The sequence below is a fragment of the Aspergillus fischeri genome, genomic scaffold, assembly GCF_000149645.3.
Source record: "Aspergillus fischeri NRRL 181 1099437636265 genomic scaffold, whole genome shotgun sequence".
Classification (NCBI taxonomy): Eukaryota; Fungi; Ascomycota; class Eurotiomycetes; order Eurotiales; family Aspergillaceae; genus Aspergillus; species Aspergillus fischeri.
The window spans coordinates 651,590-664,750 of NW_001509761.1; the positions used below are offsets into that span (position 1 = coordinate 651,590).

A 13,161-nucleotide genomic window follows, 5' to 3' on the forward strand; every position below is an offset into this window, starting at 1 on the left:
ACTAAAGACGCTTTGATCAATAATTCATGAAAGCCTTGAATAGTCAGATGCTTCAGGGAGCATTTGCAGCCAGACGTTTCCTTTGCTTGAGAGTCTTGTATGAAAACCATGACCCTACAGCCGTTGCGATGAAGCCGAGAATACCAACGACAATACCGACAATCTCTCCCACTTTCAGTTTGCTTCCATCACCTTGACCAGACTTGTCTCCTTCTCCAGTACCCAAGTAAGCAGTCGGTGACGTTGTCGTTGTCGACAGGGTTGCCGATGGCACCGACTGCCTTGTAGACTCGGTCGTCCGATCCGACGCCTTCTCACTTGTTGATGAAGCAGTAGTCGCCTGAGATGTCGAGACTAAAGCATCCACAACGGTCAACCTCGTCCTTACAGTAGTCCAAGGACTGCCGGCCGCAGACGTCGTCCCCCAGACGCCAGCACCGTCTGCACGACAGTCACCGTTACGGTCGCAGGGGCGATCGGCGTACCTGATGAAGTCGTCCCGGTCGTCTGCGTGGTGGGTGTCGCCCTCGTATACCCATTACTCGTACAATAATCGTCGTATATGCTGACGGCGCTGGAAATATCGATGGCATTTGAGCCACACTTGTCACTCACGCATTTGCGGAGGAACGAGTCGGCGGTTTGCTGGAGATCCGAGCGACAGATGCATTCGTTCTCGATGGGATCAACGTCGCAGCCGATCCGGTCTGCGAGGAAATCGGCACCGCCTTGCGAGGCGGCGCCCCAATAGAAGCAGCGCTTCGCGCAGGGTCGTTGCGACGCGTAGGCTGTGGATTCGGTGAGGGTAGCTGTTGTTCCTTCTGCCGCGTTGATGAAAAGGGAGCAGGAGAGGAGAATTAGGATGCTTGTCCTGGGAGTATTGTAGGGGCCTTTTGCAGTCATTATCGCGATTGACCGGCGCTGCTGGCCGCTTAGAAGGAGCCCCTGGACCTGAAGACCTGTCCCGTTTCAGTGAGTCGCCGCTCATAATAAATACTGCGCGGCTGATCCCATGGCCCCGCGTGGTCCGCTCCTGCATATTTTAGGATACCCCTGGCCTGGGAATGGCGTTGCAATGGTTGGCTAACCTTGACCATGAAGGTGCTGATATCAGGGCCTGAGCGGAGCAAGACTGTCTCTGATAAGTCGAAATACAGAGTCATCTACTGCTTGCCAGGTTCAAGTCTTGGCAGCTCGTATTCTCCCTTGGCCAAGAACCATGATGATACGTAGGGAGATGACTTCGACTAGCCTGATAGGTGTGACCTTTGCTTTTTCCCAGGTAGAAATGGCCAACAGCCTCGTTGGAGTTGAGGTTAAATTTAGCGGGAGCTGACCCATATCGGCGGATGAAGGCCAAACCTTCATCTGATATGGTTCAATATCATTGCAAGCTGCCTTGAAATAAGATCCATCATTATTAACTCTTCTTTCACCATATATGTGATAAATCATACCCCGCGTCCCCGCCATAGATCGTCTGTGGATCCCATTGACATCGTCGGCAGTCGGAGTCGGGATGGGGGCGGGGGATCTCCACCCTCCATCAATATCTGGGGTTTAAGTATTGGGCGATTTCAGGAAAGAAAATGAATCTTATTATCCTAGTTACAGCCAGGCCAAAATGACAAGCAATCAACCCCGACCCCGCAAACAAGGTATCGTCTCCTACGGCTCCTACAAGACAGGAGGATGGAAGCTCAAGGACATCACTCTTCGTCCCCTGAAAGAAAAAGAACTCCTAGTTGAGATCGTCGCGTCGGGAATATGCCAGACAGACCTGCATTTCGCAGGCGCAGAGAGCGGATTCGGCGTGCACTATCCGCGGATCATGGGTCATGAAGGTATACCACCTCTCCTGACGCAGGCACACCAGCTAAGTGAACTACAGGCGCCGGATACGTGCGAGAAGTTGGCTCCGGGGTGCAGGTCGCCCAAGTCGGCGACCCAGTCATCCTCTCCTTCTCCGCGTGCAAGGCCTGCGAGCCATGCGAGACAGGCCACCCGGCCCATTGTGTCAACTTCAACCCGATAAACTTCGAGATAGAGCCTGATAACCTTGTCTTCAGCGAGGAGGCATCCACCGCGACGGAACCGAGCATCTACGGACAATTCTTTGGCCAGTCGAGTTTCGCGAGTTACTCGATCGTCCGCGAAGATTCAGTAGTCAATGTTCGCGGGGTGGTCGCCACCAAGTCCGAGCTGCAGTTGCTGTCGCCTCTGGGCTGTGGAATCCAGACTGGGAGCGGGGCGATTCTGAATGCAGCAAAGGCGACCCCGAAGGACCGGGTGGCTGTCTTGGGGCTCGGAGGTGTCGGATTAAGTGCGGTTATGGGTGCGAAGATCGCTGGCTGTGCGCAGATCATCGGTGTAGAGAGACATGCTTCTCGTCTGGAGCTGGCGAAGGAACTAGGTGCTACGCATGTCGTGCAGGTTGATACGACGGCGGATTCGCAGAGTGTATCGGATGCTGTTTTGGCGGCGACGAACAACCTGGGAGTTAACATCGTGCTGGACACGACTGGTGTGCCGGCGCTGATTGCCCAAGGTGTCAGAATGGCTTCATTCAAAGGAAAGGTTCTGCAGGTTGGAACAGCGCCGGAGACGGGGACGTTGACCATTCCGATTCATGAGTTCATGGTAGCAGGGAAGCAGTATATGGGTGTGGTGGAGGGAGATGTAAACCCAAAGGAGTATGTGCCTAAGATGGTCAAATGGGTACGAGAAGGAAGCCTGCCTCTGCAGAAGATTGTCAAATTCTACAAGGCGGAGGACTTTGAGCAGGCGATCCGTGATATGCAGTCCGGCGAGACGATCAAGCCAGTCATTGTGTGGTAGCAATCTTATACAGGGTGATAATCTCTCTATATAGAGATAAAATAGCTACGTAGCCTACGTACCATACAAGAACACTTGAAAGCTCCTCAAGGAGCTCTGGTCAAGACCTTGTAGATTAGTAGCTTTCGGCACTTGAGCTCGGCATGTACAGTACTGGGATCCTCCGCCGTGGCAGACATCAATTCGTAAGACTTGCTAATGACTTGGCTTGATGCTCGATCATCCGTGCCCCGCAGACGGAAGCATTCCGTCAAATCAAGCATTCTTGGTAATCTAACCATATCAGCAGTTTGCTGTGTTTGAGCCTATAGCAAAGAAGTACAATTGACACTTCTCATTGGATAACTTCTATTTGCGCCGTTTGTTGTGTTTGGAAATGTGCGGAATAGTACTCTATACTGACGTCAGCCAGCATATCATGTCATCCCGACGAAGTATAAGACATGAGGACTGCAACCAAGATACTGATACCAAGGGGTCTCATCTATTTTATCCAGAAGTCCTGGAAAACAGATCGACTCATGCCATCAACACCCCCCATTACCTCCCGCCCCGTGGTAGCCATCGCAGGCGCCACAGGGCACCTAGGCAAACACGTCACCTCCGCCTTCCTCTCTCCCCCCTTCCACGCCTACTTCTCGGAGATAATCCTCTTATCCAGACATGACAACCCATCCGTCCCTCCAGCACCAGAACATTCTGGCGCAATGGTGACAGTCCGGAAATACGACGAGGACAACCTCTCCGCAGCCCTGGAGGACGTCGACGTGCTCGTCAATACAATCGGCGCATCCGGCCACGAGTTCAAGGAGAAGCTGCTCCGTGCGTTACCCTCAACCGGGGTCCAGGTCTACTTTCCCTCCGAGTTCGGGGTGGACCATTACGTTCATGACTTCCCGCATGGGGAATGGGATCAGAAGAAGAGGCATTTTGAACTTGCGGGGCGGCTCATCCCGCAGGTGAAGGTGTGCAGGGTGTTCTGTGGGTTGTTTCTGGAGGATAGTATCGGGCCGTGGTTTGGGTTTGATACCGGCCGGGACAGGTATGAGAGTGTGGGGAGTGCGAAAGCATTGGTGTCGTTTACTGGATTGGAGGATGTAGGGAGGACGGTGGCGTCTTTGGCGGCGATGCCATTGATGAGTATTCCGGAGGTGGTGCACATTGCAGGTGATACGCGGTCGATCGAGGAGATTGCGAAAGTCATGGAGGGTGCAGGGGCTGGGCCGATTGAGATCACGGAGGTTGATCTGATGAAGTACAAGGAGGAAACGACGGGGAGGGTCTCGAATGACCCGGCCAGGTATCTGCGTTTCCTGATGGGGGAGAATAAAATCAATCACACTCCGTCGGGGCTGGGGAGTGATAATGACTTGATCAATCTGCACGAGAAGACCTGGAAGTGGAAGACCATGGAGGATCTAGCCAAGTCGACCAACGGAAGGCCGTGGAAGGACGTTCAGTGGCCTCGTGAGTAGTCATATTTGATGATTCGGTTTGCAAGTTACGTCAAGTCAGAGCACCATGTTCAATTCCTATCCCTAGCCTACAAGGAAATATACATATACCAGTCTGTTCATGCGGTCTGCCCCAGGAACTTGTACGCAAGCTCATCTAATGTGATTTATGCGCTGGAAGAAGGACTAGCACCAGAGGGCATCGCACCAGAAGGAGCAGCCCCCGAAGGCATGGTACCATTCATACCTCCACCACCAGAACCACCAAAGGCCGAGCTGGCGCTGTTCTGGTGTCCCCCGTCTTCCTCATAGTACGCAGCAATGCTGTAGTACGAGTTGTCAGTGTAGTCGGCCGAGGCATTAATACCGATTTGGATCCACGCGAAGAGACCATCCTCCAATCCCTCGCCCAGGTACAGGTACTCGGGGAAGGGATCATACTCATCCGACGCCTGCAGAACACTCCACATGTCGTCGGCGTTGGTGGTGATGGCCTGCGTGTTGGTGTTGTAAGGGGAGGTATCCTCGACCGCAGAGCGAAGGACCTCGTTCCAGAAGAGTTGGCCGATGTGGGCAATGCTGCCGGTGCCGACTTCCAGGGTGCCATTGGCGTTCATCGTGGCGTTGAGATGCGTGAGGAGGTGAGTGTGGGTGGCACGTCCGTCGTAGTGGCCGGGGAAGATAGTGTCGAAGGTAACCACACCGTCGTCGTCGGTCTGCTGGATACCGCGGAGGTAGGTGGAGTCCCAGCCGTTAGCAGCGTAGTTGCCGGAGGTAGAGATGCCACTGTCAGGTCAGCAGGGTCCATCCTCTGGGTAAGTGACGAGATCATACCTGTAGACACCGGTGGCATTGGCGTTCCAGATATCCACCACAGCGCCCTTCACAGGCTGGCAGGTGTTGACGTCGATGTACTGCACCTCAAGGGTGAGGTCGACACCGTCACAGTACTTCTCCTCCTTGACGTTCTGGCGCAGAATCTCTCCCCAGACGTAGTATGGGCCGTCGGTAATGGTAGGGGTTAGGATGGCACTGGTGTTGCCGCCAAAAATACGTGATTCGGGCGTGTTGGCGGAGTAGTCCAGGATATCGGTCTTGTTGTGGTTGATGGCTTCCCACTTCTCGAGAGCAGCCAGATCACGACGCCACTTGTGAGCATCTTAACTGTCAGCTGGGAGCACGACGAAATCTAGAGGTCACTTACTAGTTGTGATGCCCTTGCTCTGGCGGAGCTGGCGGGCAGTGCGGGCACGACGAGCGACATTGCGCTGGTTCAACTGCTGTGCCTCGGTGGTGCTAGCACAAGCATCCAGTGCACGCTTGGCTGCAACGGCATATGCATCGCGAGCGCGAATCTCCCGCTTCAGGGCGCGAGCATCGTGGACTTCACCGGGGTGAGCGGCGGCAAGAGTGGCAGCCGCGACGAGGAAAAGCTTGGAAAAGTGCATCTTGTTTTGCTATCGGACAGTAGACTCTGAAGGGACGCTTGTGTGTTTTCTCATACTGGCATAACAGTGGCCAGCCTTTTATACTCCTTTGGTTGCTGTCTCCCTGCGTTATAGCCCCAGGAGAGGACCCGTGCCTTCGAACATGATGGCCCTAGCCGCGTCATCGTCTCCAGATTCAATGACCGCAGGACCACGCAACGGAGGCATATGTTGCCGACTGTGCCTGACTTAGACCTGAAGAGACGTAATCCGCGATCAGCGATTGATTCACAATGCTTGGTTGTAGCTTGGCTTGGTCAAGCCGCACTGAAGAAGCGTAATGTGAGGTCTTGGCGCCGCGTATATGGGATCCGCTTCCTGGCCATCCGCAATGATGGGGAAGAGACGAAGGGAAATGATCGACAAGGACGACGAATCATGAAACGGGTATTATTCTCCGTTAGTTATGCATCTCGGAGTGCTGCCGTTGGCTCCTCCTCTTCTGGTTTGGTAGTAGACGTATACAAATCACCAAGACAAGTCCAGCCAGCTGACGCTTATGGAGTATAGGCGACCCCCTGTTAGGCAACAAAATAAGCATGCGCAGATTGTAGGTGATCATAGGTCAGCTTCATTTGCATATTCCAGGTCAGGTCAAAAGCAAATGGAGATATATTGTTGAACTACATATAGAATGAAGCTGCCCTAAGCTTAACATAGTAAGTTAGCAACTTCTCTTATACACTGTTATAAAGCTTCTTTACTGAGCGCGAGTGGAGCGTTTGAGCATCACGGCTGTATATTCAGTCATCTTGGAATTCTTGGACCTGAGTAGACAGAGAGGACGCTCCATACGTTCTTTTCGCAGTCTGTTTCGAGCCAGAAGCTGAATGTAGCAGCTACAAGCTGACTTTGACCAATCACAGGGGAATACTCTTGATGCCTCATATTTCAGGCATTTGATTCTCCCAGTCATATGGCAACCAGATCGGCGACTCAAAACTGAGACATCTTGGACTAAAGTAGGGTCTTAATGTCATTGTACAAAGCACTGAATGAGACTGCTCCGTTCTTTCTATCCGCGGGTGAAAGAGAGTAGTTTGTGGGTGGATATCATCATCCCAAGTCTCGGTTCAGCAGAGCATCCTTACAACCTGCATGGGGGATAGATACTAGAGATAAGGTGAGTGTTATTGTCTGATGTCACCACTTCCATTTTGTCATCCATGATTGTTTATGACCCTATCCAAGCGAAACCAGGAAACAGCTGTGGCATGCGTCCTCAGCCCACGCCGTCCGTGGGGGCAGACTTTGCGGATGCGTGGGGGTGCAATATTCAAGGTTCAGATAGGCGAGACGGCAAACTCTGAGAATGCGGGGGACTTTTCCGGGGACTGGGAATCGGTCGGATGGAGTAGTCTACAGCTCTACCAAACAGTATATCGGCACGAATCTCATTCGCTCATCAATAGCCGGCTAAGCTCGCACCGCATGAACGTGAATGGCCCAGACTCACTGCCGAAAGCTTCAACCCCGTCGAGAAATCAAGGACTCTGCGTGGGGGTACACATGCCTATTGATATAAAGAGTTCAGATCGTCCTGTTGAGCAGACTTTCACAACGGCCGGACATTGGGCCTTCTAGTGCTTCTATTCAGTGAAACATGACCTCCAAACCAGCCTCCTTCCACGATGAAGGCGAAATGGCCAAACCCACTGGCCTCGACGCCATCAACACGGTTCGGATTCCCCTGACCGAAGAAGACAGCAAGCGCATCTGTCGCAAGACCGACCGTGTTATTCTTGCTATTCTGGTTTGGGTATACTTCCTTCAGATTCTGGATAAATCTGTGCTCGGATATGGCGCCACATTTGGCCTCCAAGCCGACGCTCACCTCACGGGCAACCAGTACTCGCTTGTTGGATCAATCGCCCCTATCGCTCAGCTGGCCTGGCAACCATTCTCTTCATTCTTGATTGTCAAAGTACCGCATCGGATTCTGATGCCTTCCTTGGTCCTCGGATGGGGCATCGCGCAGACATGCATGGCGGCATGCCATAGCTTTGGCGGCTTGATGGCCACCCGGTTCTTCCTTGGTCTTTTCGAGGCTGGCTGCTTGCCACTGTTCTCCGTCATCACGAGTCAATGGTATCGTCGTGCGGAACAGCCAATCCGTGTCGCAGCCTGGTACAGTACCAACGGGTTGGCGACGATCGTGGCCGCCGCCCTGTCCTACGGCCTGGCACACATCAAGTCGGATCTGCTCAAGGAGTGGCAGATGTAAGCTACATCACCTAGTGCTGAAATCACAGCTAATCAGACCAGTATCTTCCTCTTCGTCGGACTCATCACGGTCATCTCCGCCCCATTCGTCTACTGGAAACTGGACAACGACATCGTCTCCGCCCGCTTCCTGACCGAACAAGAGAAACTGCAAGCGATGGAACGGCTCCGCGCGAACCAGACCGGCGCCGGAAGCCGCGAATTCAAGCTCTCGCACGTCGTCGAAGCCGGCCTTGAGCCAAAGACATACCTGTGGATCGCGATGGCCATGCTCCTCAATATCGGCGCCAGCGTGACCAACGTCTTTGGCCCGCTGATCCTCAAGGGTCTCGGTTTCAACAAGTACACCACCACCTTGCTGAACATGCCGTTCGGTGCGCTACAATGGATCGTGATCCTGCTGGCTAGTTACCTGGCGCAAAAGGCCCGGTTGAAGGGCGCGGTTCTGGCGGCGTTCATGGTACCAGTCGTTGCCGGGCTGGCGATGCTGCATGCCCTGCCGCGCAATGAGTCGGTGCAGGGCGCGCTGATGGCGGGATACTATCTGCTTGCGTTCCTGTTTGCCGGCAATCCGCTGGTGGTGTCGTGGATGGTTGGCAATACGGCCGGTATGACGAAGAAGTCGGTCGTGATGAGCTTGTACAATGCGGCGAGTGCGGCTGGTAATATCGTCGGACCGCTCCTGTTCAGCTCGGCGGATGCGCCGACGTACCATCCCGGTTTGCAAGCTTGTCTGGGGATCTTTGTGGCGCTGGTGGCTGTTGTCTTGATCCAGTGGGCTGATCTGGTCCTGTTGAACAAGCTGCAGGAGAAGAAGCGGGTGCGGAATGGGAAGCCGGCCAAGATGGTGGATCGCTCGATGGAGGATCACTACCACGGCGCGGGAGGCGACGAGGAGGGTATGCAGGAGGAGTTGGGCAATAATGGACTGCTGGATGTCACTGACCGGGATAATGACGAGTTTGTATATATTTATTAGTATTGAGATAGGCCAATGAGATTCCATCCATCTCATATGCTGTAGCCTAGCCCAGTCTCAAACGAGGCCCAGTGATTGGCCGCCTATATTGCCGAATACGGGCAATAAGAAGCATCACGATAGTTCCCGTTTTGGTGCGCCCCACACGTCACATGAGGAGCTCACATGTTAAAACGTCATCTCGTCGCTTTCACCGGAGATGCATCAAGTCAGGCAATATTCAATATGAGGTTTTCTCAAGCCATGTCGAAGGCAGCATCAACAGTAGGACCATACGCAGGCAGATACATCTATCCCGCAGAAACCTCTCGTCATCTCGCTACCCTTCTGGGCTTCCCATCCAGACACTCGATCACCTCGGCCTACTATGACAGCGCATGTACCGACATAGCCAATCTCGCCTCTGCGATCTCGGCCTTTGAGCCAGTCCGGTTGTACTCGCGACCTGAAGATCTCCCAAGAGCCCAGTCGATGGTCAACCAGGCCATTCCCAAGTATACCGGCAACACATCGAATATCTCCTTCATCACGTTTCCCACAAATCATCTCTGGGTTCGGGATACAGGTCCCGTATATGTGCTCGGCACTGGAGATGCCCGCTCACGCCGGTTCGCCATCAACTTTCGCTTCCGCGAGTGGGGAAAGAGAGACGAGATGGAGAGCCAGGACCGCGCGCCCGATGGACTGGACTGGCCTATCATGAACGCTGAGCAATTGGACGAGAACGCCACCTTTGCCAGGCGAGTCATAGAGGCTGACGTCTTTCCTTCTCCGGTGACACTCGTCGAGTCCAGAGTCTGTCTGGAAGGCGGCGCACTAGTCGTGGACGGTGAGGGTACCCTCCTGGTCACAGAAAGCAGTATCATCAACGACAACCGCAATGCAGGCCTCTCGCGGAGCGAGATTGAAGCAGAGCTACGACGCTTGCTGGGGGTTGAGAAGATCATCTGGTTCCCTGGCCGGAAAGGTCTCGATATTACCGATGTGCATGCCGATGCTGAGGTGAGCTTTATCCGGCCAGGTGTTGTTGTTCTCTCGAGGCCCCATGCGAGCGTGCCTGGGCCCTGGCTTGACGTTTACGAGGAAATCCGAGAGATTCTCACTCGGTCAGTGGACGCAAAGGGCCGTCCGTTTGAGATCCATACAGTGGACGAGCCGGACCCTGCTCTTCTCGGGCATTTGTCCTATGACGAGCCGGCGACCAACTACGTGAACTTTTACTTTGTCAATGGCGGCTTGATCCTGCCTCAGTTTGGCGATGAAGTAAGGGATAAGGCGGCTGTGGAAACATTTCAGAAGCTATGTCCTGGCCGAGTGATACGGCCTGTGTATGTGCATACGCTTCCATTAGCTGGTGGTGTGATTCACTGTGCGACTCAGCCTGTTATCGCTGTGCAGGAGGATTAAATGCTGTAGGATAGATACAAAACAGGAGGTGGGAATGGCATATAATCCAATCGCTGGCAAAGAAGCGGCTGTTTTGTCCTTGTTCCCCTTGCCCTAGGTGGCAGCGTCTACCTGCTCCCGGGCACATCCCACACTTTGCAGCCAAATGGTGCATACACAATCGTAGCAGTCGGTAGTGTCAGGTCTGGCTATACACTTGCCGCTCTGAGTTTTGCCCGGAGCCCGGCACCACTTATCACATTACTGGGGGGCCTTGCTACGGCTGCCACAATCTTTGGAGCACATTTGGGCGGACGCTAGGGTGGCGCTCAGCACGAGGATAGCGAGGATGCTAGCGAAATGCATTGTGTTCTTCATAGTGTTAGATTGGTCAGAGATAGAGGATTCCAAGACGTAGCTTGGATTGCTTCAGACAAGGCAGTCTTCGTAGAGTAGGTTTGTTGCTTGCGTCTGTAAAAAGGCGAGAATGCTGTGGTTGAGCAGCATGCTGTCTTAAACTGGTCTTTACGGAGTATATGCTGGTGAACATTCTAGAGCACTTTCTAAAGTAAAAAGCATCAAGATGCAGTCACTAAAGGCCACTATCCTACTAGAACAACTGTGCAATCATCTGGTGGGCTTCAATCCTACGCTCAGCTCCTGCCAGGTGTGAGCCTCAAGCGGCCAACATGAGTAACAGCACAACCTCTACTGCGCATTGTGGCTTAGTAGGAGGTCTTTAGCTTCCACAGCTTCTGGAGTTTTGCTTCCTAAATATACGGAACCCAGGCAATACTTAAGATATAAAAGGTGGCCTACAGATTAGCTAGCTATAAACTTATGAATATAGGCTAAATGGGCGCCTAAGTAGTACCAAGATACAGCCATACTAATCTAAGCATTCTCCAGATCTAGGCTTAGACACCCAGCTCCCGTTAACACATAGGCCATAAGAGTCCAACTCCAGTGACAGAGCACTGTCTCCTAACTAATTTAGCCTAGTAGGGGAGCTTCAGTCTCTACAGCTTCTGCCATCACGAATCAGCTATTGAGAAGCGACTATTTTACCCAGAAGAGAAAGCTGGGCTGCTACTTCCACGAAACGCAGTAAGTGGTCAAGCAAATGCGTGGCGCTTTGGCACCATCCGGACTTGACGCGCATTCCATGGTTTAAATAGATATCCTGAATCATTTCAGTCTGACCTCTATGGTGTCCCCAAACTTATGTGCTGAGTCTACCGAAGACCTAAAGGATCACCCTCGAGTATATAATCTTTTACTTACAGAATATCAGACTTGATAATTCGTGGACCGTTTCTCCTTCCACTCCTGCGCGATGGCCTCCCACTCCCGCACCTCGTTTTCTCGCAAATCGCCTGGGAAGAAGGTCCCTATCATACTCTTGCCCAGCTTCTCATATCTCCTCTCCACTTCCATCAAAGTCTTCATCACTTTGACTTCACCCACGACACCGATGAACTCCAGCGGGACACCGTATGTAGCGGGTGTCCGCTTCCAGCCCGCAACAAAGATATTTTGAAGCATTCCTATGCCACCGACGGCAATCAAGTACCAGGAGTCATCCTGCAAAGCAGATGCCGTGATAAGGAGCGCGATCCACATGACCCCTAGCCCGATGGTTGCCAGCTGTGCAAGGAGAGTGATAGACGGAGAGTCGATTTTGGAAAACCCCGTGGCAAGGTCCTCCAGATCCAGCCCGCGGCCATTACTGATAATAGCAATTGCATGCTGGGCCCCGTTTCCGCGCGTCAAGACAAAGTTCTTCTTGTCTCGGGTGTCCAGACGGCGACAGGCCCACTTCTCGACCTTCCACTGCCCCAGTGCCCCGGTGACGTAGCACAGAGTGGTGGCTGCCGCAGTGATCATCAGAATGCCCCAATCTCCCGACAAGCCCAATGGTACGGCAGCTATTCCCAGTTGGACCACAGTGACAATGAGACCCGACCAATGGAGCAGATCGTGGCCGGGCTCTCCAGATGGCTTCGTAGTACTTGGCTGCCACAAACTGACGACCAATCCGGCTTGCGAAGGACGGGGTACCTGGCTCCCCGATCCCGGGGCTTCTCTCTCCTCGCGCTGCCGGTCAAAGTCCCAGCGAGCCTGGATGAGGGACTCTGTTTTCTCGCGGACTGGCTCGCCCATCCAGGACTCATAATCTCGCATGATGCGTCCGAGAACCCAGGAATTATTTCCCCGGACGTAACCATTTTTGCCGTTGATAAGACAGCAGGCTGTGTCCGCATCTGGCATCAGCCTGTACTCGCCGAGCGCAGAACATATGGATGAGGCCGCATAAGAAACCCATCCTGAGGACAAAAAAATAAGCAAAAGATATCTTATTTACTTTTTTAAAGTCGTCCTACGTACCAAATGAGAAGGCAACTGGAGTGATCCAACCCCCGGCCAGCTGTGCGAGAGCGCGATGGATCAAGTCGCCTCCAATCAGGAGCAGGATAGTAAAGGCATAATTGGATGGGTTAGACCACTCATCCGCAAAAGCAGCGCTTGTCGAGCCTGGGTCAAATTCACGGCGCGGGAAGAGATGTCGAAGAGCCGGGGCCATGGTAGGAGAGGAAGGTGTATGATGGTTCAGTGGAGAGGATCAGGAGATTCAGACAAGAGACGTTAGGACTTAATGCTTATCGTGGGTCAAGATAATGTTGCAGAAAATGACTGTGCGGGCTATGCTCAGCAGGCTATTATTGCTTTTTATGGATTACAGCAGCTTGTGTGTGCATTAGCGCCACCATCGTGTTCAGTTTCAGCCAGCCAC

General features: G+C 53.2%; 7 protein-coding genes across 7 annotated transcripts; 4 read left to right on the top strand and 3 right to left on the bottom strand.

The window, feature by feature from the left end:
* Nucleotides 1–52: 52 nt before the first annotated feature.
* Nucleotides 53–903, bottom strand: NFIA_002880 (uncharacterized protein; the record flags this gene model as incomplete). The annotated part of the gene is made up of 2 exons (XM_001258831.1): nucleotides 53–507; nucleotides 549–903. 2 exons carry the CDS (start codon nucleotides 901–903, stop codon nucleotides 53–55), a joined length of 810 nt encoding a protein of 269 aa, XP_001258832.1.
* Nucleotides 904–1,624: 721 nt separating this feature from the next.
* Nucleotides 1,625–2,838, top strand: NFIA_002890 (NAD(P)-dependent alcohol dehydrogenase; the record flags this gene model as incomplete). The annotated part of the gene is made up of 2 exons (XM_001258832.1): nucleotides 1,625–1,844; nucleotides 1,892–2,838. 2 exons carry the CDS (start codon nucleotides 1,625–1,627, stop codon nucleotides 2,836–2,838), a joined length of 1,167 nt encoding a protein of 388 aa, XP_001258833.1.
* Nucleotides 2,839–3,359: 521 nt separating this feature from the next.
* Nucleotides 3,360–4,313, top strand: NFIA_002900 (isoflavone reductase family protein; the record flags this gene model as incomplete). The annotated part of the gene is made up of 1 exon (XM_001258833.1): nucleotides 3,360–4,313. One exon carries the CDS (start codon nucleotides 3,360–3,362, stop codon nucleotides 4,311–4,313), a length of 954 nt encoding a protein of 317 aa, XP_001258834.1.
* A 146-nt stretch (nucleotides 4,314–4,459) lies between these two features.
* Nucleotides 4,460–5,740, bottom strand: NFIA_002910 (intradiol ring-cleavage dioxygenase; the record flags this gene model as incomplete). The annotated part of the gene is made up of 3 exons (XM_001258834.1): nucleotides 4,460–5,078; nucleotides 5,127–5,451; nucleotides 5,497–5,740. The coding sequence occupies 3 exons, from the start codon at nucleotides 5,738–5,740 to the stop codon at nucleotides 4,460–4,462; spliced, it is 1,188 nt and encodes a 395-aa protein (XP_001258835.1).
* Nucleotides 5,741–7,382: 1,642 nt separating this feature from the next.
* Nucleotides 7,383–8,981, top strand: NFIA_002920 (putative MFS transporter; the record flags this gene model as incomplete). The annotated part of the gene is made up of 2 exons (XM_001258835.1): nucleotides 7,383–7,999; nucleotides 8,045–8,981. 2 exons carry the CDS (start codon nucleotides 7,383–7,385, stop codon nucleotides 8,979–8,981), a joined length of 1,554 nt encoding a protein of 517 aa, XP_001258836.1.
* A 225-nt stretch (nucleotides 8,982–9,206) lies between these two features.
* On the top strand, nucleotides 9,207–10,388 carry NFIA_002930 (agmatine deiminase family protein; the record flags this gene model as incomplete). The annotated part of the gene is made up of 1 exon (XM_001258836.1): nucleotides 9,207–10,388. One exon carries the CDS (start codon nucleotides 9,207–9,209, stop codon nucleotides 10,386–10,388), a length of 1,182 nt encoding a protein of 393 aa, XP_001258837.1.
* Nucleotides 10,389–11,657: 1,269 nt separating this feature from the next.
* NFIA_002940 (uncharacterized protein) lies at nucleotides 11,658–12,951 on the bottom strand (the record flags this gene model as incomplete). Its single annotated transcript, XM_001258837.1, has 2 exons — nucleotides 11,658–12,694; nucleotides 12,756–12,951. The coding sequence occupies 2 exons, from the start codon at nucleotides 12,949–12,951 to the stop codon at nucleotides 11,658–11,660; spliced, it is 1,233 nt and encodes a 410-aa protein (XP_001258838.1).
* Nucleotides 12,952–13,161: the final 210 nt, after the last annotated feature.